This window comes from Archocentrus centrarchus, chromosome 5 (assembly GCF_007364275.1).
Source record: "Archocentrus centrarchus isolate MPI-CPG fArcCen1 chromosome 5, fArcCen1, whole genome shotgun sequence".
Taxonomy (NCBI): domain Eukaryota; kingdom Metazoa; phylum Chordata; class Actinopteri; order Cichliformes; family Cichlidae; genus Archocentrus; species Archocentrus centrarchus.
This window is the reverse complement of record NC_044350.1, coordinates 22,183,904-22,207,811: the sequence shown is the minus strand read 5'-3', so window position 1 is coordinate 22,207,811 and position 23,908 is coordinate 22,183,904. Positions and strand designations below refer to the sequence as shown.

Sequence of the window (23,908 nt, the reverse complement as noted above, 5' to 3'; positions counted from 1 at the left end):
GACTGAAATCTTAAACTGAACAAACTAAAATGAAAAACGAGGCAGAAGTGGAGGAATTCCTCTACGTAATACCAGAAATTCAAAGGAAATAACCCCTCGCAATCCAGTCAAAACCCTAATTACAGAGAGACCCCTGTGCCGTAGTTGAACGCTGTGCGCGCAGGCGGGTTGGAAAAACCAACTGAGCGCATAATCGGGGATTGTAACACACCTACATTTATGTTTAAGCACATGGGTGCAAAGTCCTGTGGATTCCCAGTCAGAAAATCCTGTAGATGCAACCACTAAACCGACTAAACCATCCCAGGTGTGGTTTCCTCTACCTCACTTTTCATTATGTCACTCATAGCAGCAGGTGTCCCCAAGCTGATGAGTTGATGCTGACCATGGGTGTTTCTTAGAGGGTCTGCTGGTGAGGAAATGTGTTCCTCATCTAGTTTGATGCTGTTTTTCCAGGTTGTAGTTCCAGCAAAGCTTAAGAATAATGTAGACTAATCATGATGCTGTGGCTAGACACTTAGGTGTATGGAAGTAACTGGGTGATCACTGGAGCTAATTCTTCGGTGTTTGTAATTACCCCAGCATGCTCTAGTTTGCTGAAAATTACCTTGATTAAAAATGATATGTATATATATAATATATATAAATTTTTTTTTTTCCTCAGAGTTTCTAATTCAATGAAACCCACAGCTACTTTATTTTGTCACTTCTCAGGTTATTTCTTAGTGTTGTCTGCTGAAGTTGAAGTGCTGTCAACTATGAGGTAACTTGAGCAAAAAAGATTTTGTTTACCATTTGTGTGTTTGCCTGTTAAGAAACATTTCTGCCCAGCTAATGGAATAAATGTGTTTGTGGTTAATCTCTTGGCTTTGTGCCTGCAGATGCATCCAGATGACAAAATGCACTTTCAAACGTTTGCTTTGGTTTCCAGTTGCACTTTGTGTTCTCTACTTCATGTCTCCACCTTGGCAGTGAGTACATTCAAAAATAAGAATCTGTGTTTTAAATTTTGAGAAATTTCTCATATACTCAGCTGCCATTTTAATGCAGTCAAAAACGGCACTCCTACAACACAACCACATGGATCCAACAGGTGGGATCATTTTCAGAGAATGCAGAATGTGTTGCTTTTGACTATTATTGTCCACTCTGTTTGTATCACTTTTGTTAGGTAAATTACAGAAATACTACTACACATTACAATGAAATATCCTCCAAACTGTTCAACAGGCCTTAATCTTAATCCTGTTTTTAACTCCAAATAGGTAATTGGACTAGATGACATTAATTTCAACAAGGTGCACTTGGTACATTTTTAACTCAGCACAGATCTATTTGTTAGGATTAAAATATTAACTTATTAATTATTGTGATGGCATATTTTTCCCCTACTATAATATGCTTTTGATATCAGGTTACTCACGCGTTTCCTGCCTATGAGCAAATGCTCTCTGGAAAATGCAAAGATGCTAATCCAGGACAACAGCGTTGATGCCAGCCTTGACCTTTGGTAAGACAATTGGGGCATACAGCACTACTGTTTCCTCACTTATCCTTATTCTTTCCAGCCTCACAAACTACTATAGATGTCTGCTGATATGTTGTAAAGCTACACGTAAATGGCAAAACTCCACCTTGGGTATTTGCTTTCTTTTAGTAGATAAAACCATAATCTCTTCAAGATACCTGCTTAGCTATTTGCAAAACACCCACAACCATCCTATCCTTACCGTTTTTGTCAAACAGGTCTCGCTCTTCCCACAGGCAGTAATACAAATTCAGACTCCATGTCACATTCATCCCTGAGAAACTGTATGCTTATACAAAATTTTCCTTACACATATAAGTGAACTTTGGCTTTTTAATGAACATTGGAGTGCAGCAGTGTCTCAGGGCATAAAATGTGCTTGTGTTCTTCATATATTCTGTGCTGACACATTTTTGAAATAATAAAAATGTATCTACTTTTAGCCAATGTATATTTATGTCCTTTTTCTTTTTTGTTTTTTTTTAACTCCCAAAAACTTAACTGCATCATGCGTTGTGGAGATGAAGACCCGAGTACTATATATTAGTGTTGTAGTCAAGACCACCTAACCCGAGACCGAGACAAGCCCAAGACCAGAGGGTATCGAGACCGAGACAAGACCAAGACTTTTAGGGCCCAAGACCAGTCGAGACTAAGACCAAGGGAGGGCGAGACCGAGATAAGACCAAGACCAGTGCCTGACGCTGCATGACCCAATAAAATGTGAAACATGATCAAAATCACTTCTCAAATTGATCTGAAAGATCCACATTCCCATAAAATCATCCTGATAATAAACACTCACAGCTCAAATAAATATAACCATCTTTATTTAATACTCCTGGGTGACTTCCATCATTTATCACAGAATGTAAAACAAATATTCATATAGTTCATCACAATAGTCATAACTTTTCTCTGCCTTTCATAAACAATGCATAAAGTTGTGTTGTTTTTAAACCAACAATCTTTGTAAAAATGGGTGCTTTTTCAAAACCACATAGCTAAATGTGTAAAACTGAAAAAATGGCAAACACTCATCGACAGTAAGAACTAAAGCCTTTAATCTTATACAGATTAAAGCTGCAGGATGTAACTTTTATAAAAAATCTGGTTTTTACATGTTTGTTAAAACTGTCACCATGTCACGACAGTATGAGACCGATAATCTGCGGAAAAAATGGAGCTCCTCCACCTCCTCCCTGAACCGCTCCCAGTCAAAAACAACCAATCAGAGCCAGGAGGAGGGTCTTACCACTGTCAATCACTCCTCGTGTATGCTGCTCAATGTAGTTGTGTGCGATACTTCAAGATTTGGTATCGATCCTATGCCAAGTAAACACAGGGCCATTTCACCGATACTGATACCAATACTTTTTAATAATTATGAAGAATTTCCATGAAGTTTTAACTGGTTTGAGATTTTTTTCCTTTGGATCATTAATTAGTTAAAACCCAGGATAGAATTGGGCAAAGTTTATATGTAAGTAGAAAATACTTTATCAAAATAAAAGTTATTGTTCTGAAACAATAGAATATTAACAAAACAATTTTCCCCATACATTGATGTCTGGATTTTTTTTTTTTCATAAATTAAGTGTACAAAGTCATCACTCAAGAACAAATGCAAACTTTTTTCCAGGTAGATCGTTCAGAAAGTATTATAAAAAAATTTAATAAAAAATGTCCATTCACTAATTTTCTACAAATTTAAATTTTAATTTGATTTAAATGTTTCATAGCAAAATCCCCCCCCCCCCCCCCCCCCCCCCCCAAATAAAATATGTTATATGTTATGTGTCACATGCCAGTATAACAAAACACTGTGGGCAGGGGAGGAGCAAAGTGTGCCTGCTCTGTGCTGTGACAGGAGCGACACTTAGACAGTCAGCTCGCATCTTTGATGAAACCGCAGCACTGCATACAGGAGAGAAACTGGAACCAAAGCATCGATCTCATTACACTGATATTGATCAATACCAATACCAACGTTGGCATCCATATTATCGATATTAGGATCAATCTGCCCACCACTAGCTCAACGTACTAATGGCGGAGAAACAACTTACTTATTCTCTGCCGTTACCATTGGTGGTGGCCATGGTAACTTCAGGGTTCTAGCAAGAAATATTTCTCACCCTAGCGCTAACGCTAATGCTAATTAGTAAGCTAATGCTAACCGCTAAATGCCGCTCCCACTTGTTAATTGAATGATGGGGCCTAAGATGTAACTGGAAAGCAGTAATCAGTAATGTTTGTTCTGTTTGTCTTCTTGGATGGGTGTTCTGTTAACTGTAATTTCCCCATTGTGGGATCAATAAAGTATCATCATCATCATCATCAGTTTTTTTGGACGTGTAGTTACATTTCTTGAGGTGCATGTCAGGTTTGGTTCAGAGAGGATTTTCAGTTATGCACAAAGGACCTCTAAAGAACTCTAAATCAGGCCTTATTAGATCGATAGAATGATAATTTTTGCATATAATCCAGAAAAGTTACATTTATATATCAAGCATTTAATGTGTCCCAGAGTGCCGTTTCCTTCCACTGTGTTTGCAGAAATCACATAAAAAAACATACACAACAAAAACATAATCCAGATTCCTCAGCTGCTAAAAGCATTTCCTACATTTGAATATCAGCCACCATGTTGTGAGCATAAACTATCACGTTTTTAATGCAACAATAGGAAGTGACATCATCTTGCTGGAAATTTTGTTATTTTATTCTTGAAGGCCTCTCATAGCTTTACTGGTGCTGAAAACTAATGTTTGACTATGGCTTTCTGAATACAAGTAGGGCTGCAACTGTCAATTATTTTAGTAATCAAGTATTCAATTGATTACTCCGTCAATTAATCAAGTAATTGGATAAGAAATAATTTTTCATTTTAACAATTCATCAGCATACTTTAATTTCCGTACTGCAGATGTTTTCTCTGTGTGAAACAAACAGGGTGGATGGAGCAGCTACAAAGTTCTCTGTTGCTGATCAGGTGGTTGATAAATAACATTTTGACGGATCCCCTCTGTACTGAAGGGGGTGGGGGGTGCACCGAACGATTGCTAGTGCTAATGGCAGCCCCCCTTTCCCCAGTACACTGTGGTTATAGATCTGTTCTAGTGGCTACAGCTGACGTAAAGAGAAAATAACAGCTGACATCCTCTGCACAACACACGCGCGCACATTCAAATATGCGCACTCACAGCACAGAGAAGTGGGGGCGTGGAAAAACATCTCAGCTCCACTCGTGTTAAAGGGTCGTTTTTGTTTTTGTTCTTTTCCAAATGACGGAAATCTGTTACAGTGATGGAGAACTAATGTGGAGGAAATGCTCCGCTTACACGGAGACACCTGAGCTGCAGAGTTGAAACGAAACATCAAAGCAACAAATTTGTGTCGAGGATTTTTAATAATCAAATTGCGTTACTCCAAGAATCGTTGCAGCCCTAAAACTTGCATTACATTTTTAGTTTGTGTATCAAAATACATGAAGGTTGGTATTTACCTTTCATGCTGGGATTTTTTTGTTGAATCGGAAGCCTGAAATTTTCCTTTGATCTTCATTTTCCCTCTTACTTCTCTTCATGTTCATGCCGGTTGTTATTTCGATTTATGCAGCACACGCATGACCATAGTGAGATCAAACGTGCACATTGTGAATGAAACTGTCCGTGCTCTGTGGTAGATTGCAAACTGAGGTGAAATGATACAGGCGTAAGCAGCGATAATAGCAGCGACCTAGCCGGGGCGGAGTCTCTGCTATTATAAGTGATCAAATATATAAACACAAAGAAGGGAATTGGGGAAGACACTGGTGAACTAAATCACAGAAGACAACACACATGAGGCAAATCAAAGGAACATTAACTCTCAAAATAAAGCAGGAAGTGCAAAAGTTAAATGGGAAAACACCAACGCTTGAATAAACTTAACGAGACTTTACACAAGAGGAAGGAATACTGGGAGGAATCAAACTCTAAAGCTACTCAGAAAGAAGAACCCGGGCTAAATACAGTAAAGGGAAAACACACGAAATATTAAATAACCCTGAAATCACACAGAAATTTTAAATAAAATTACAAAGTCCAAAAAGTTTTAACACTGGGAGCTGACCCAGGACCATGACGAGTAAATGTGCTAGTTTAATGGGTCTAACTTGAACAGTATGCATCAATGGTGTGACTTTGAACATCCTAAGTTAGATTATTGAGTTATTGCATTCATGAGATTTTCAGAAAACTTGACCTATGACCTTTATCTTCAGTTCAAGATCACAGAGATTCAATCTCATCTGAGATTTTTGGTAGATGCATTTATGGTATGAATTTGAACACTCTAGGTCACATCATTCTCGAGTTATGGCCAACATTAAGTTTTTGTAGAACAGATGCAACCAACCCCAAAGCTATGACAATAGCTTGACTTTTTCTTTTAAACAATTAAGCTAAAAACTGTTAAAACCAAGTGATAATGAATACAAAACAAATTCAACAAAAGAAAAATTCCAGAAAATTGGGTACAACCAGTACAGGAAGTCTTTGTTTAAAACTGATACATCTGTTTAAATGGTGTCTTTCTACTTCAGGTCTCGAAGTGACGTTCAAACGTGCACAACTTGGAAAGCTCCCATTATCTGGAAGGGGATGTTTAACCCTGATCTTTATGACCAGACCCACAAGAAGGAAGGGTCATCTGTTGCTCTAACGGTGTTTGCCGTGGGAAGGTTTGTTTTCATATTACTATGACTGTTTGAAAATACATCCTGGTCTCCTAATTGCCATTTATTTAGTATATTTGAGCCTAACTCTTAACTGTTAAGACTGTGAAGTAAAGCATCAACAACTTTTGTCTCCACTACCACCAAAGGTACCTGGATGAATACCTCAAGACCTTTCTGAAGTCCTCGGAAAATCACTTTATGTTGGGTTTGCCCGTGTCATACTATGTATTTACTGACATGCCAGAGAAGGTGCCACACATCAATCTTGGTCCTCAGCGAACCCTGAAAGTGATCAAAGTGCACAAGCACTCCAGGTGGCAGGACATCTCAATGATGCGAATGAAGACGATCACAGATGTCATAGAGTCGGATATTCGCCACCACTGCACGCATGTCTTCTGCTTTGATGTAGATCAGGTGTTTGTTGGGAGATTTGGCTCCGAAGCCCTTGGAGAGTCCGTAGCTCTGCTCCATGCCTACTTCTACCGCTTTCCAAAGAGTTTCTTTTCTTATGACCGCAACCCAAACTCCAAGGCTTACATGGAAACTGGGGATTTCTACTATCACGCCGCTGTCTTTGGAGGCACATGGAAAAGTGTAAAAGCTCTGGCTGAGGCCTGCTACCAAAGCATCATGGAGGATAAAAAAAATAATGTGGAGGCTTTGTGGCATGATGAAAGTCATCTAAACAAATACTTGTGGATGCACAAACCCAGCAGGGTGCTTTCTCCAGAGTACTGCTGGGATATCCAAATTGGCTACCGGAGTGACATTCAAGTCACCCGACTTCTATGGGCACCAAAGCAGTATGATAAACTACGCACACCTTAGTATGTATTGGAATTACACACAGACACATGCAAAATCAGCAATTGTAATAACATGAAAACTATATGAAGAAAATGTTTGACGTACTCATGCTTCCTGAATCACACGCAAGTGACTTTATTCACCATATCAATTTAAAAGCAAATGGCTAAGTAAGAACCAGGGCTAAAAAAAGGTAAACTGATACTAAATGTAAACCACAGAGAATACAGTCACTTTCTGTGATTGGTATTATTATGGTAAAAAAAAAAATGGCTGAAAAATGGTCACCTACCCAGTAGTATAATGACAATATGGAGGAAAAATGATCTAAAGAATTTTCTTAAATTTCATTCTTCCTCTTTACACCGACCAACCACCCTTCAGGATACGTTTGCTTATGAGAACTCAGGTCAATGTTGATGCAGATCTGTTTATTTATAATCAGTGAGTCCAACACTACCCTTAAAAATTACTGAAAAGTAAAACAAAGGAATTGTATATACATTTTCATGTCTTTTTTTTTTTTTTCTAAATTATAAACCTGCTCCATCAATAACTTTCTACATCTGTATGTCTTTTTTTTTTGTTTGTTTGTTTTCCCAGCTTCCTGTCTTTGTGTTTATGTTTGGTTTTGTGTGTGTGTGTTTTTTTTGTTTGTTTTTTGGGTTTTTTTTCTTTTTTGGGGGCACAAACTTTGGGATTTTTTTTTTTTTTAATAAATTAGTCATATGATTTGTCCGTATTTACTTTTCACTACTGATGTCACATTCATTATGTAAGCTGCATTTAGTGTCCATAAAAGTATTAAGTACCTTATTTAATCCCGTAGTTGTATATTATTTCCCTTTGGTAGGTCTGTGCTCTGAATAATATAGTTACAGTTTTTAAAAATAATCTGTAAAACATGAACTGTGAATCAAAGGTTGAAGATTTATCAGCTTGTTACAAGTGTACTATTAATTGGTGTTAAAAATGCTGGAAAATGACTGCCCTATTTTCTATTTTTATACTGTCAGCTGCATATGAAGTTCTTTTGTACTTCATTAGAATTACATTTACAGGATGTGGCACTCTGTAAGGATACCATATTTCAAAAAGCTGTTTGAGACATGTTTGTTTCTGTATGTAGATTGCCCTTCTGCAAAAGTAATGGCTGGTTGCATTTTTTTAATTAAAATATAATAAAATGAATATTTGTAGGAATTTGTTTTTTGTTTTTTAAAGAGAAATATACCAGGACCACAATCCTGAGCCTTCTTGAAGGAAAGTTGCATGTGGAAAAAATAAAGGTTACAATTTAGTGAAGTTGATACTATCACTGGAAAGACTGAGATTCTATAACTTTACATTATACAATTTTCAGGTTAGACCAGTATGATGTACTATGACCTCATTAGAATCCTCTATTGCTGTTGCTCAGTGCAAACATATCACTAGCTTTGTGCAAGTTGTTGGTTGTCCAAAGTGAACTTCAGAAACTCTGAAACTGAAGTCAGGAGCATTTCATTTCCTCCTATTGGCAAATACTGTTTATCTGATCATAAGTCTAACATTTCTAAACTGTGCACTAGTGATGATAGATAAATTTGAGCACTATAATTTTAATTCTTATGAATTTACTTCTCATTATATAACTTTACAGTTTAAAATGGAGGTGAAGTGTGAAACTGTTGCTCTTTGATGTAAAAATCCACAGGATTTAGCAATAGATATGAATTCAGACTGATTTACTTGAATGAATTTCAAACTAAGTTTAATTGTTTCTTCTATCCATCCATTTTCTTCTGTTTATCTGGGGCCAGGTTGCGGGGGCAGCAGCCTAAGCAGAGTAGCCCAGACCTCCCTAACCACCTCCACCAGCTCATCTGGAGGGACGCCAAGGCGTTCCCAGGCCCACCGAGAGATCTAATCTCTCCAGTGTGTCCTGGGTCTGACCTGGGGGCCTCCTCCTGGTAGGACATGCCCAGAACACCTCACCCAAGAGGCGCCCAGAAGGCATCCTAGTTAGCTGGCTCCTTTCGATGTGGAGGAGCAGCGGCTCTACTTTGAGCCCCTCCTGAATGGCTGCACTCCTCACCCTGTTTGCTTCTTGTTATTTATTAATTTAACTTACAAATAAAAATGTTTATGATCACACTCTAGAATGAAAACCTTAAGAATGCAGACTGCTGAGGGCAGCCAGGGGAGCTGGGTGGTCCAACTGGTGCTTCTGTGTGGAGGTCAGGTTCAGGTAGCCCATCTCTGCCGATCGACACAAAGGCTCAGACGCACAACTGTGAGGGTAAGAAGTCACAGCTATGTGCTTGGAGTGACTGCCATGTATGCCATCCAACAAGCCCCGAGCTTCAGACAGCTCCGGTGAACTCATACTGTGGACGCAAAGTTCAGACATTTTATAACGTTTTATTTTTTCAAACAAATGATTTTGATCCAAGTTCTGAATCAGACCTACCTTAAAGACTGCTGAGGAAGAGACGTATAAATCTTCTGGTGATTTGGCATTTTCTTTAGTTTCTAATCAAAAGAAGAATACTGCAGATAAATATTAAATTATTTTAAATATAAGAGAAGCTTTCTCTATGAAGACGCAGGACACAGTGAAGCTGTAGTAGTGAGGACTGGTCACTGTCAAACACTCCAATATTGGATTATATTCCAATTAAATGTAAAACTACCAAGGCCCATATCATAACTTTAGTGAGCTTTATGATACAATCTCTCTAAAACTAATGGATATTTTCTGTCAGCTTTTAATTTTGGATTATAATGATAATTTAAACACAAAGCAGTCCAGATTGTACTGCAGGGTGCGATCTTGCAAAGTTGCATCTGAACATCCAGTCAGTGAGTCGACTATAAACTCCTCTGTATATTAAAGTATTTTAGAGTCAGATGTGAGGCCATCTGTCCAACAACTAAAGCTTAGCCAAAACTGGATCGTGCTATAGGACAATGATACTAAGCACATCAGCAAGTGTACATCAGAATGGCTGAAAAAGAAAAGAATCAAGGTGTTGCAATGGGTGAGTCAAAGTCCTTAAGAGTGAGTGGGGCTTTTTACCTATCTATCTATCTATCTATCTATCTATCTATCTATCTATCTATCTATCTATCTATCTATCTATCTATCTATCTATCTATCTATCTATCTATCTATCTATCTATCTATCTAATCAGAGAGCTTCATGGATCTGCCTTATGGCAGTCAAATGGAAACCATGAAAATAATAACAAGAGCATTGGTAAATACTCACTGTGGCATGTATATAAAATAAAAGCAGATTCAAGTGTGAGTGATACCTCAGCAAAGTGAAGCAACTGCACATTCTGCAGACTGCGTTCCAGGACAGCTAGCTGGTTGGACATTTGGAATATTTGGCTTCCAAGTTTCTTGTTTTCCATCTCTAAAAATTCCACCCTTAAGATCAGAACAAACATCACATAACATAAGGCATAGACCGGATGATTTATGATTATCAGTGAATTTCAGTAGTTGCAGCACCTGCATTTGGATAAAGAAGCTTTCAGATTACTGTCCTTCTTGTTGTGCTCCTCCTCATTCAGCTGTTGTAGCAGCTTCCTCCTCTCAGACAGTAGTTTTTCATTCTCCTCAGTTATGCTTATGACAAGCTCCTTCTCCTGAACATGAAGAGATAAAAAAGATTTAATCATGTTTCTTAGTCACTGAACCAATATAACAACAAACAGGACACAGACAGAAGTTAATTATTTAGAGAACATAAAACATATATTAAGACACTGTAAAAAGAAACGCACTGAATATTACCGCCCCACCAAAAAAATACTGATTTGTTTTGTGAGTATAGTCTGGATTCACCTTTGCCAGCGAATGGGAGCACAAAGACAATTCTCTCTCCAGACATTTTATCTTCTCATCGCGCCATGTGGTTTCATATTCTAATTTCTGCTTGGCTCGACAAAGTTTGGCTTTGTGTTTTTGCTTCATCTCATGGAATTTACTGAAGAAAAAAAAAAACAAAGGTTGGTTTCATAATGACAAAAGATCCCTACGTGTTTTACTGTGCACAGTATACTTTGCTAGAAGCGACACCGTCATATATTGTCGTAAGCGGTCCCAAGTATTAGTGTTCCTACAGGCTGAAAAGTCTTTGTTTGCTCAAACATACATATTTATCATAATTATATATAATTAAACTAATTTTATAAAACAGAATTTTGAATGTATTGTTCACAATGATATAAGTCAGATCACCTGCGCTCTTCATCAAGGCATTTCAGGGTTTCACAGATCTCCTTCTTAAGTCCCTCACACTCGTCTTGGGTGGACAGGAGAATTTTCATTGCTTTTTGACTATCAGGACATGCCTACAGTCCAAAATAAAAGCATCAGCACAGACAGAAACTGCTGTTCATCTACAGCTTGCTGTTCGGACTGAACACACTAAAGGCAACAGTTTCTTCCCTTTAGTAGTGGGGAGTAGTTATAATGAAATGAAAGCAGGCTTAAATATATAAGAAGACCTGGTAGTACCTCTTGTAGTGTGTCTTCTCTGTATGCCATTGTCTGTAGCTCTGTATCCTCTGTCATAAAGGAGTCATGTGAGCTGGAGTAAATGTTTACAAAAACAAGGTGATCTTCTATTTCTTGCTTCAGCAGCCTTCAAACACAAACATGGACACACATCAAACTTAAACCTTCACTTGCAGGACTGTTCTACTGAAAAACCTGAGAGCTAGAAGGTACATGAACTGAATATTCTACTTTTGATCCTGGAGGTTGTGTTCATTGGTGCTGATTTTTGCTGTAAGGTTATCCACATTGTTTTGGGAACTATCAAGGTGCTGCTGAAGTGAACGTATCTAAAAGGAGAAAAAAACAAACAAAACAAAGGCTTTTTTTAATTTAAAAATGACTGACTCCTTATCTGAATCCTCTCTATATTCTCTGAATATGTTGATTCAGTCACTACCGGGTCCTTCTCCAAAAGGCAACCCATGTGAGCACTGATCATATTTTGAAATCTCTGTAGGTCTGAAACAACTCACTCACCCTGGACTGGACACATAAAAAGGTTCAGGCCCCCGAGAATGGCTGCGACCACCTGGCAACCACCAGTCACTATTCCCTGACCAGTTGCGGGTGGTTGCTGGCAGTCGCAGTGAAATCGGTAGCTAAAGCTGCAGTCATGCATGCCTAGAGGCTGGGCAGCAACCCCCTGATAACCACATTTGCCAGGGAAAAATGTGTATTCCCTGATCGGTTGGTGAATGGTTGCTGGAGGTTGCTTGTTGTCACAATTTACACTAGCGACAGCATTGTTGCACTGAAAACCTCCTTGTGATTGCTTTTGTTGCTAGCAGATTGCAGTGGTGACCTGTTTGTCTGTTTTGTTTTGGGTTTTGATTGCGGGTTTGGTTATGTTTTGCTTTCTAGTTCCTTATGTTCTCCCGGTGTCAAGTCTGCGTCTTTGTTTCCCTCTCCGGTCTTCCTGTTTTACTTTGATAGTTGTCTGGTCCCTGTCTGTTGTATTCAGTTTTGTTTCCCCTGGTCTCGTCTTGGTAATCAGCGTCACCTGTGCTCCCACCTGTTTCCTCTTCCCTCATCAGTCCCCCGTGTATTTAAGTCCAGTGTTTTCAGTACCTGTTGTCGTCATCATCTAATGTTTTCCTTGCTGTGTGTTTTCTGGAGATTCAAGTTAAGTTTAATTTTGTTATACATTCTGTGCCTCTGGTCCTGTCCAACCCTGCCCTTAGTTTGCTCTGCCAGCCAATAAAGCTGAGTTGTTATTTACTTCCGTCTTGTGTATCCTGCATTGGGGTCCTCCTTCCTGCCTGCCACACAGACGTTACATGACACTTGTATATTATATTCATTAATTACACACAGACTGATATATTTCAAATGTTTGTTCTTTTTAATTTTGATGATTATAACTGACAACTAATGAAAACCCCAAATTCAGTATCTCAGAAAATTAGAATATTACTTAATAACAATACAAAAAAAGGATTTTTAGAAATGTTGACCAAATGAAAAGTATGAACATGAAAAGCACTCAATACTTAGTTGGGGCTCCTTTTGCCTGGATTACTGCAGCATTGCAGCGTGGCATGGAGTCGATCAGTCTGTGGCACTGCTCAGGCGTTATGAGAGCCCAGGTTGCTCTGATAGTGACCTTCAGCTCTTCTGAATAGTTGAGGCTGGCGTATCGCATCTTCCTCTTCACAATAGCCCATAGATTTTCTATGGAGTTAAGGTCAGGCAAGTTTGCTGGCCAATAAAGAACAGGGATACCATGGTCCTTAAACCAGGTACTGGTAGCTCTGGCACTGTGTGCAGGTGCCAAGTCCTGTTGGAAAATGAAATTTGCTTCTCCATGAAGTTGGTCAGCAGCAGGAAGCATGAAGTGTTCTAAAACTTCCTGGTTTTTATGTATATGTGTATAGTGTTTTTCTATTTTATTTTATTCTATTCTATTTTTAGTTTTCTGTACTGAGCTGCTGTAATGCGCAAATTTCCCCGTCGTGGGATCATTAAAGTTTTATCTTATCTTATCTTATCTCTTAGACGGCTGCGTTGACCTTGGACCTCAGAAAACACAGTGGACCAACACCAGCAGATGACATGGCACCCCAAACCATCACAGACTGTGGAAACTTTGCACTGGACCTCAAGCAACGTGGATTCTGTGCCTCTCCTCTCTTCCTCCAGACTCTGGGACCTTGATTTCCAAAGGAAATGCAAAATTTACTTTGATCAGAGAACATAACTTTGGAGCACTCAGCAGCAGTCCAGTCCTTTTTGTTTTTAGCCCAGGTGAGACGCTTTTGACGCCGTCTCTTGTTCAAGAGTGGCTTGACACAAGGACTGTGACAGCTGAAACCCATGTTTTGCATACGTTGGTGTATGGTGGTTCTTGAAGCACTGACTCCAGCTGCAGTCCACTCTTTGTGAATCTCCCCCACATTTTTGAATGGGTTTTGTTTCACAATCCTCTCCAGGGTGCAGTTATTCCTACTGCTTGTACACTTTTTCTACCACATCTTTTCCTTCCCTTCTCTATTAATGTGCTTGGACACAGAGCTCTCTGAACAGCCAGCCTCTTTAGCAATGACCTTTTGTGTCTTGCCCTCCTTGTTCAAAGTGTCAAGGGTCGTCTTTTGGACAACTGTCAAGTCAGCAGTCTTCCCCATGATTGTTTAGCCTACAGAACTAGACTGAGAGACCATTTAAAGGCCTTTGCAGGTGTTTTGAGTTAATTAGCTGATTAGAGTGTGGCACCAATATTCAATATTGAACCTTTTCACAATATTCTAATTTTCTGAGATACTGAATTTGGAGTTTTCATTAGTTGTCAGTTATAATCATCAAAATTAAAAGAAACAAACATTTGAAATATATCAGTCTGTGTGTAATGAATGAATATAATATACAAGTTTCACTTTTTGAATGGAATTACTGAAATAAATCAACTTTTTCATGATATTCTAATTTTATGACCAGCACCTGTAGTAGTGCTCAGAGCAATCACAAGAAGATTTTCATTCCAAGACCATATACCTTTTTGGAAACACTTTCACCCAGTGACTGAAAGCAACCTACAGCAATCACTCATCAACTATTAGGGAATACATATTTCAAATGAAGGTTGCTGGGGGTCACTGACTAGTCTCTATGCCTGTGTGACTGAGGCTTCAGACATGTACTGACTACAGCTTCTTTTCCTTTAATTTTAACACAAAAATGAACAAGATAAAAAAATGTATAAACCACTATAAGCATATAATGAGCATATAATATAAGCCATATAATTCTGTTCAGAGAAAATAAATATTCTGCTATGTTCTGCTATGTTTGGTTTTTCGATTTTTTGAATAGAGAGGTAGTCTTCTAACATAATGCTCACAGACCTGCAGTGTGGGACTCACTTTAGCTAACTCCTTTGCTTTGTCGGCTTGAAGCTGCAGAGCGATGAGCTGCTGCTGTTGCTCCTTCAGGGCTGACTGCAGCTGCGCCACCTCCTTCTGCAGAGACTCAATCTAAGATATAACGCAGATCACTATAGTCACTATAGGCACATTGTCTACAATCATGTAATGCATTTTAGAGGTCTGATTAGAAGTTATTATTTGATTATAATAATACAGACACCAAGGCTTTCTGAGGTTGCTCAATTCACCTTGGTGTAGGTGTGTTTTCAGTGCTGCTTGTTGTCTGTCAGCAAGATTACAATGGATAGATGATGAATAACCCCAGGTATTTTAACTCATCCACCTTCAGTACTGCAACTCCTTCTATCTTCACTGTTACACCTGTCTCCCTCTCATTCACACACATGTACTCTGTCTTGCTTCTACTGACTTTCATTCCTCTTCTCCCCAGAATGTTCCTCCACCTCTCCCTGCTCTCTTCCACCTGCTCCCTACTCTCTCACCCATAAACATCATAGTCCATGGAGATGGCTGCCTGACCTCATCAGTCCATCATCACTGCAAACAAGAAGGGGCTTAGAGCAGATCTCTGACATAATCCTACCCCCACCTTGAACCCAACTCCTATAGCATGCCTCACATACTTCTCTGCCACTCCTGACTTTCTCACCACAGTTCAACCACAGTTCCTTTCTTGGCACCCTATCATATGCTTTCTCTAGATCCATAGAAGCACTCCTTCTGACCTTCTCTGTACTTCTCCATCAACACTCTCAAAGCAAACATCACATCCACACTGCTCTTTCTCAGCATGAAGCCATACTGCTTTCAACAGCTCTTTCCCATATCTTCATGTTATGGATCATAAACTTTATCCCTCTATAGTTACTTTCCCTCTTTTAGTTACATCTCTCTCTTGAAATGCTATATGATAAAGTTCGCTGTATTCCCGTCAAAGTCTGCTCTGCGGTTTGTAGTGTTGAGGTGTGTTGAGAAACCAAAGTGCAGAACACAAGCAGTACAGATAGAGTAACAAAAGACAGTTTTAACAGTTGATACATAGTCTCTGGATCTTGAAAAGCAACATTGTCATCCCTTATGTGGCAGGCTTGTCAGAGAAACCCAGAAAATTCTTCTCCAAGCATGACATCCCAGTATGCTTCAAACCCAGTCACACTGTAAGGCAAAAAAAAAAAAAGGACAAAACCCCCAAACACATGATAAGCAATATAGTGTATGCTGTCCAGTACAGTGAAGCGTGCTCGAACCGCTACACTGGAGAAGCAGACAGCCTCTTCAAAAGCAAATGGTACAGCATAGAAGAGCCACCTCAACAGGACAAGACAACAGGGCGCTCGTCTGAGGATAACAATCTTCACATTTTGGACAGATGGTTTGAAATAGGAGTAAAAGAAGCCATCTATGTCCACTGAACAACCATCATTGAGCAGAGGAGGATTACGTCAGTAACTTTACCCCACTTACAATGCTGTCCTGAGCTCCCTCCCCAGGCGCCTCAACCCCCATTTCCTTTGTTCAGGTGACTTCAGTAGGTCACTTGATACAATGGAGCAAAGTCCCACATTGGTTTCACCTGAAACCACTGATTGTAATGACCCACACCTCCTTTCACACCTTTGTGTATGTGTGAACAATAGTGGGTTACAACCACCTCCAGGGGACTACGCCCACTGGGGTTTAAATACCTGGGTCTCTCCACCTTTTGGTTTGAGAACTGAAGAAGCCTTTCGGATGAGAGGTAAAATGTCTTCAAGAAACAAAAAAGAAGTCCAGTCGCCCTTTTTTCAAGCTCCAGAGACTACTATGACCTGGATGACTGAGAACCTACCCAGACAGTTGATACATAAAAGGTAAAAAAGGGGCACACTGTCTGTAAGCCTGTGTGACTGGGGTCTTATTCACTAGATCTTACATTGTCACCATGATTGTCACAGATCCAAAATTGGCTGACTAGTTAATGGTCACATGTCTGCAAAACCTCAATTTGTATTTACTTACAGTTTCCTCTTTTTCCAGAAGGTTTCTTTTCTCTGTAGTGAGATTCTCTTGTAAAAGTGTGCAGGTCTTGTTGCTCTTTGCCAACGCTGCTGTTTGAGCCTGAAAAAGATGACAAAACAAAACTGTACGTTTGAAGTGAAAAAACAGAGGCCTCTACTGACAAGAGACCACTGTGGAAAAAATCTCTTTTATCCAACCAGTCTGTACTGTGTGTTGTAGGCTGACTGTACTAGGATGGGCAGATATAATATTATTCATGTATTTATACATTTAACTTACTTTGGCTAATTCATTGGCCTGGTTGGCCTGAACTTGCACAGCCAGGAGCAGCTGCTGCTGCTGCTGTAGGGCGGACTCCAGTCTTTCTGCCTTCTTCTTTAGAGACACAACCTGATAAAATGTATGTAATGTGTGATCCGCGAGCAAGAGCTACATAAATAAAACTGCTAAATGTATACTCACTGCTCACTTTATTAGGTACACTTATTAAATTGCTTGTTAACACAAGCAATAAACAGTCAATCACATCGCAGCAACTCAGTGCATTTAGGCATGTAGACATGGGCAAGATGACCTGCTTAAGTTCAAACCAGGCATCAGAATGGAGATGAAAGGTGATTTGAATGATTTTGAATGTGGCTGTTTGTATGACACTGGCTGGTCTGGGATTTTCAGGTAAGAAGCAAACTCCACTGTAGTTCCTGAATACAGGGCCCCTCTGTTACACTGCTAGGTTTAAACAACGAGACTTACATCAGTCACCTCCTGTTTGGCTGGAAGCTGTTTAGTCAGGAACTGCTGTTGCTGCTCCTGTAGGTCTGCCTTCAGCTGCACTGCCTCATCCTGCAGAGACACCACCTGAGACAAACACACAGACAGTACAGTACGCCTCCAACAAATGCTTATTTTCACTGTTCATTATTTCTGAATTATTTTATTTTTAAAGAATCAATTACTCTATCTACAAAATATGATGGAGTGACAAAAATTGGATTTAAAAACCTCCTATTCATAAAGGCTTTCATGCTGCATTATCATGCCAGAGCCAGCTACTGTAAACACAGCACTGACATTTGTACAATGCTTGTTGTATGCACTGTAGTTTATTCACAGCTTAATCTGCAAAGTCAAAATGACAACTGAGAACATTGCGACTTGTTTTTCTTTAACTTACACACATTTTACTGTACAAATGAATAACAGCAAATAAATATGAGCTGTGCATTAAACAGATTTACACATAACAGACAAGCAAAGAACCAGTTGTAAGATATATCTTTGCTACTAGCAGCACGTCACAAAAACATATCATTTGTTACCATTTATTTAAGCTGAATCTACAAAAAAAAGATGCCAAAGATAACAGTTTGACAGGCATAAAAAGTATTTTTGCACCAACAAGATGATTCCCAAAGTGCTATTAACTGAAAACTTGGCATATGTCATATATGTAGATCTTTCCACCATGCAGTACCATCTGAAAAGAGTCTGATTGCCAGTGATCCCAAACACAGTACCAGTGCAGTAAAAATTGGGGGATAACACACACAATTACTGTCAAATGAGAACAAAAACAGCCACATTCCATATAAGTCATAAAGACCCATCAAATTAAAGCATCAGTTACAGTGAAGTCTGTGTTTTGTTTTGCTTTGTTTTTTTTTGTGAACCAGTAAATGTAATCCAGTGCTCTTCTATCAAATTCAAAAGATATTTATCTGAAATTGTGGATGATGAAAAATTCTTCCTTGTATTTTCTGTAAATTACTTTCTTCTAGCAGGTAACTTACTGTCTGCTGCAGAGAAGTTTTCTCAGCATCCAAGTAGCGAACCCTGTTCCTCAAGGCTCTGATCTCAAGGTCCAGACGGTCATTCAGCTCTTTGGTCTTTCGCAGTTCCACCATTTCTTTAAAAAAAAAAAAGAACAGTCATTTACTCATTAGATAATAATAACACATGCTTTGACTGTTTTCATACATTCTTGTCAGTGTAACTATGATAATTTTTTCAAGCTTTATTTTTATATATATATATGATTAAAGATGAATTTGCATTTTTTTCAAGCCTGTACTACCTGTTGTGATCATTCCTTCTTTAAAGATAACTAAAATGGTTCCTGTGGAAATGAAGGAAGCAAAATCCTCCCAGTCCACATGTTGCACAAACCGATATTTTCAAAGTATTTCATGCTGGTAACGGCAACACGCAAGCAGCAGTTGAGTGTCAGCGTGTACGTGTAAATGTGAACTTCATGTTGTTTTGTATTTTTTTTATTATTATTATTCACCTGTTTAGTCTCTAGCGAGGGAAGCAAGAATGAGTCACTTTTGAGTGGGTTTTTACTTCTCCTGGTTGTTTTATGCCACTTTTTCTGCAGGCTCTGAGCACCAGGTGCCTATGGTCGTGATTTCCTCTTACTCCTGCGTGACTCCAGTAAGGGCACCGTGGATTCTGCAGTTGTCCTGCTGATAACACACTGAAGAATTGCAGACCGGACCATCGTTGGATACCTCTCCCTACGGTCATCCTAGTCAACGTCTAGTCTCTCCGCAATAAAATGGATGTGCTTCAAGCCAACGTCAAGTTCCTGGTGGAGTATAAAACATCGTCTCCTTGCCTTCACTGAGACATGGCTGAAAGAGCACGATCCACCTTCTGAAGTGGAGCTGGATGGATTCAGCATTTCCTTTCATGTAAACAGAGACCCCACGGTGACCAGGAAGTCACTCGGTGGTGGTGGTGGTGGTGGTGGTGGTCTCTATGTCAACAAAAGTTGGTGCAACACAGTTGTCATCAGAGTCACTGTGTACCTCTGATATTGAACTTTTATCAGTTTCCTTATGCCCCTTCTATTTGCCAAGGGAATTTCCACAAATATTTGTAACTGTTGTCCTTAAGGCTGATGTGGACACTGCGACTATAGTCAATACAGTGAACCAGCTTCAGGGAATTTCACCGGACACGCCAAACTTTATAATGGGCGTCTTTAATCATTGTAAACTGGGAAAGTCCCTGTGTAACTTTTATCAATTTATCACCTGCCTGACACGACTCACTTGATGCCTTGTTCTTTGTTACGGCTCAGAGAAAGGAGCTTATAAATCCCTGTAGAGAGCTCCGCTCGGTGCGTCCGGCCACTACAGTGTTTACTTGGTCCTGAGGAAACACAAGACTGGGACATTTTTACACATTCTTGCAAAGATTTGGATACACTCACAGAGACAGTGTCTGCTTACATTAAGTTCTGTGAAGAGTTGATTATTCCTCAGAAGTGCATTGTTGTTTATCCAAACAATAAGCCATGGGTCTCCAAATCTCTTAAGAGGGCCATTAATCTATGTAATATTATTTTCAATCTAGGTGATGAAACCCAGTACAAAAAATTACAAAACCAAGTGGAAAGGGAAATTAAAATTGTCAAGAAAAATTATAAGGTCAAAGTTGATTGCGTGCTCAAAGCGGGTAAATCTCGGCTTCAGTGAAAACTGATGCTGAGCTGTCAGCTGAATTAAATCATTTTTAGAATCATTTTAATCTCAACGATTTTAGCGATGAGCTGGAAGTTTTTAGGAATGGTGTTCTTTTTAATGAAAATTCTGATTTTTAGCCAGATCACAAGTAAGGTAAACAGGAACAAAGTTGCAAAAGTTTCTCGTGACACGAAAGGAAAGGAAGAAAGGAAAGGAAGCGTCCTGGTCCTGATGGGATTGGAGTTTGGATCCTTAAGAACTGCTCTGAGCAGTTGGCAGATATTTTTTGTTTGACTTTTTCAGCATCCCTTCAGCTCCACAGTGTCCCTCGCATTTGGAAGGACAAATTAATCGTAATTAAGTTAATGCTCCAAGATCACTAAACAACTACAGACCAGTTACACACACTTCACTTGTTATGAAAGCATTTCAAAGATTTGTAAAGGAAGCACTGTTGACTGTAGTTCAGGCTGAGCTGGATCCCTTATAGTTTGCTATTTATTGACTTTTCATCCGCTTTTAATTGTAGTCAGCCTCATATTTTAGCACAGAGGTTGAAGACCCATAACATCAGTCCCAGACTAATACGTTGGTTGGTGGACTTTTTAACAAATAGGTCACAACATGTAAGGGTTAATGGTGTTTTATCAAATGCACTCCCCTCAAGGTTGTTTTATCACCTCTTTTATTTGTTTTATACATAAATGGTTGACTCTGTCATCCTCTCTTTAGTGAGCAATGGAGACCCTGACCATGACCCGGTGGTTGATGGTGTCATACAGTGGTGTAAGTCTTCTTTCCTTGATATTAATGTCAGGAAAACAAAGGAGATTATTTTAAATTTTGGTTAAAATCCAGTCATCATTTCTCCTGTAACCATTAACAATCAAATAGTTGAGGTGGTTAGTCAGTATAAGTACCTTGGCACTCTGATTGATGATAAACTCACGTGCAAGAAAGCACATCAGAGACTATATTTTTATTGTAAGCTTTGAAATTTTAATGTTGACCATACTTTTACGAGACTGTTTTATAGAATCTCTTTTAACTTTTTCTTTTATGTCTTGGTGTGGGCTTTTAAAGGCTTTGAGGAACAGAAATTGTCTCCAGGGAATTGTTAAACTTTGCAGAAAGATTGTGGGTTTTTCCCTGAACAACCTGAGGGATGTGTACAAAGTCAGGATCTTAAGAAAAGCCCGCTCCATCCAGGCTGATTCCAGCCACCGTCTTCATGGCCACTTCAAGGTTACTGCCCTCAGGCCACAGATACAGTGTATCACAAAAGTGAGTACACCCCTCACATGTCTGCATATATTTATATCTTTTCATGGGACAACACTGACAAAATGACACTTAGACTACTTTTCATTGTGTCAAAGTGTCATTTTGTCAGTGTTGTCCCATGAAAAGATATACTTAAATATATGCAGACATGTGAGGGGTGTACTCACTTTTGTGATACACTGTATGTGGTGCCACGGTCAAGGACCAAGAAGTTCAAAAACTCTTTTGTTACTATGGAAATAAGTTTATTAAATAGCATGCAGTGATTATTTATTTATTCTTATATCTGTGAGATTGCAGTTGTGTTTTGTTGTTGTTTTACTGTCACTGTTAGCTGCAAAACTATTTGCCCCCCTGGGGACAATAAAGATTTCTTTGACCTTTGATACTCAATACTTTGAAAACTGTTTTTCAGAATACAAATTAAAAAACAATTCTCACCATATTTCTTCAGCTTTGCTACCTCCTGTCGCAGCTGCTCCACCTCCTGCTGTGCTGACTGCAGCTCAGGCTCTGAAAAACACATCAGCTAGAGTAATCGCACAGTTCTCTTTGCAAAGTTAAGTTTTTATTAGAGCGGTGTAAAACTTCAGTTTTATTTCTGAGTCTACTTAGGTAAATATATGAATAACACTGATATACAGTACCAGGATTGGTTGAGGGTCTGTGGTGTTTTTTAGCAATCATGGCTGATTGGTTTTAGGATAAAAGAAAATAGGGCAGAATTATCACCTCATGGTTGCATGCTTGCACCAACAAGATTGGTTCCAGTTTACATCCCTGTATATCGAGATGCAGATAATCCATATCAAGTCCAATCCACACACCACAAGGGAACAAGCTTCACCTGGCCATGAAATGGCTTGTTAGCCAATTGTCCAGTAACTTTTGAGCCTCTGAAAATGGGGGGCAGTGTATAAACATGGCTGTAATTCCTAAACAGTTAATGCAACACTTTTGTTAAACCCCATGAATTAAAACTTAAAGTCTGTACTTTCATCACATCTTGATTGCCTGATTTAAAATCCATTGTGGTGGTGTATAAATGCAAAATTGTTTAAAAAAAGGGGGGGGTCAGTGTCCAAATACTCGACTGTATAAAGTCAAGACTTAGATGGCACCTCCTGGTGTTAAATGATGCCCAGAAATGGGCTTTTAAAGTACACTACAATGTCACAGAGAGGTGATATTTTGACTGTTTACATAGGAATTTTATTACCTGTCTAATTAGACATTAATTAGAAATTGAGTTACAGCCAAAAACATGATTTACACTGTTGGAGTTGTTACAAGAAGTAATGTATCACGCATTACTTGTTAATTTTTTTTGTGTTGCATTACGTAATTATTCCCTGGACAGAGTAACTTCTAAGAATTTGTTCAATTAGTTTTGCATGAGATGAGCTGTCACGTAATTACTAGTAAACTATTAAGCATAGGTGAAACCTTTCCCCGCATGAGGAAATACAGGATTTCTCTGTTAATGTTTAATTACTAACACAAAGCTGACTTAAAACACTGCACACATTGTGATGATTCACTTTGGGCTATTTAATTGCCAGAACTATTTTTTTTTAATTTTTCAGACACCTCCCCCCAGATATTTTTCCGTTGCCTAGAGTCAACGTTGTGCAACAATGGTATAAAACTGCAGAGAAAATTATTAACTCATAGATCATAACACAAGTGTTACAGAGCAATAAAAACACCAGAAGTGTTTCCAAACATATCAACAAATGATGAAACAAAGAACTGAAAAACACTTGAAACATATTTCCATATGATTTGATATAGGCTCAGGTTCGTATGGCCCATTGTCATGTCATGTTGATTCTCATGTTGTGAGACATTGCTGTCATTCTGTGTGTGAACCTTCACAAAACAGTTCTTGTATGCTGTAAAACAGAGGTGCACAATATATTTTATACAGATTGCTTTTAGTGTTCTTGTGCACCCAGGAACTCTCCATCTTCCTTTGTTCTCACATATTGTTGGCCATTGTGATGTACTGTCCAAGTGGATATCATGACTAGGAATGGGGGCCATGGGTCCCTGCTACTTCCTCTTCTCCTCATACTTTTGAGATATCCCACCTCTTGCTTTTATTTTTTTGATTTGCACAGACTTTGCACAGAATTGCACACACTTTGTGCAATTTGG

The 23,908-nt window shown here is 39.0% G+C and overlaps 2 protein-coding genes across 2 annotated transcripts in view; one reads left to right on the top strand and one right to left on the bottom strand.

Annotated features, from left to right (window-relative positions):
- Window positions 1–963: 963 nt before the first annotated feature.
- LOC115780765 (N-acetyllactosaminide alpha-1,3-galactosyltransferase-like) lies at window positions 964–7,082 on the top strand. The gene is made up of 4 exons (XM_030730164.1): window positions 964–971; window positions 1,415–1,510; window positions 6,117–6,254; window positions 6,398–7,082. Exons 2-4 carry the CDS (start codon window positions 1,437–1,439, stop codon window positions 7,080–7,082), a joined length of 897 nt encoding a protein of 298 aa, XP_030586024.1. The 5' UTR covers window positions 964–971; window positions 1,415–1,436.
- A 2,038-nt stretch (window positions 7,083–9,120) lies between these two features.
- LOC115780768 (coiled-coil domain-containing protein 30) overlaps window positions 9,121–23,908 on the bottom strand; it is a 22,932-nt gene continuing 8,144 nt past the window's right edge. The window contains exons 7-19 of the mRNA XM_030730169.1: window positions 22,190–22,261; window positions 18,785–18,900; window positions 17,748–17,852; window positions 16,995–17,093; window positions 14,973–15,083; window positions 11,806–11,903; window positions 11,575–11,701; window positions 11,296–11,408; window positions 10,900–11,041; window positions 10,564–10,700; window positions 10,362–10,479; window positions 9,514–9,575; window positions 9,121–9,430 (exon numbers count right to left, since the gene is read on the bottom strand). Of these exons, the coding sequence (XP_030586029.1) occupies window positions 9,214–9,430; window positions 9,514–9,575; window positions 10,362–10,479; window positions 10,564–10,700; window positions 10,900–11,041; window positions 11,296–11,408; window positions 11,575–11,701; window positions 11,806–11,903; window positions 14,973–15,083; window positions 16,995–17,093; window positions 17,748–17,852; window positions 18,785–18,900; window positions 22,190–22,261 (1,517 nt within the window). The 3' untranslated portion in view covers window positions 9,121–9,213. The remainder of the gene's footprint in view (window positions 9,431–9,513; window positions 9,576–10,361; window positions 10,480–10,563; window positions 10,701–10,899; window positions 11,042–11,295; window positions 11,409–11,574; window positions 11,702–11,805; window positions 11,904–14,972; window positions 15,084–16,994; window positions 17,094–17,747; window positions 17,853–18,784; window positions 18,901–22,189; window positions 22,262–23,908) is intronic.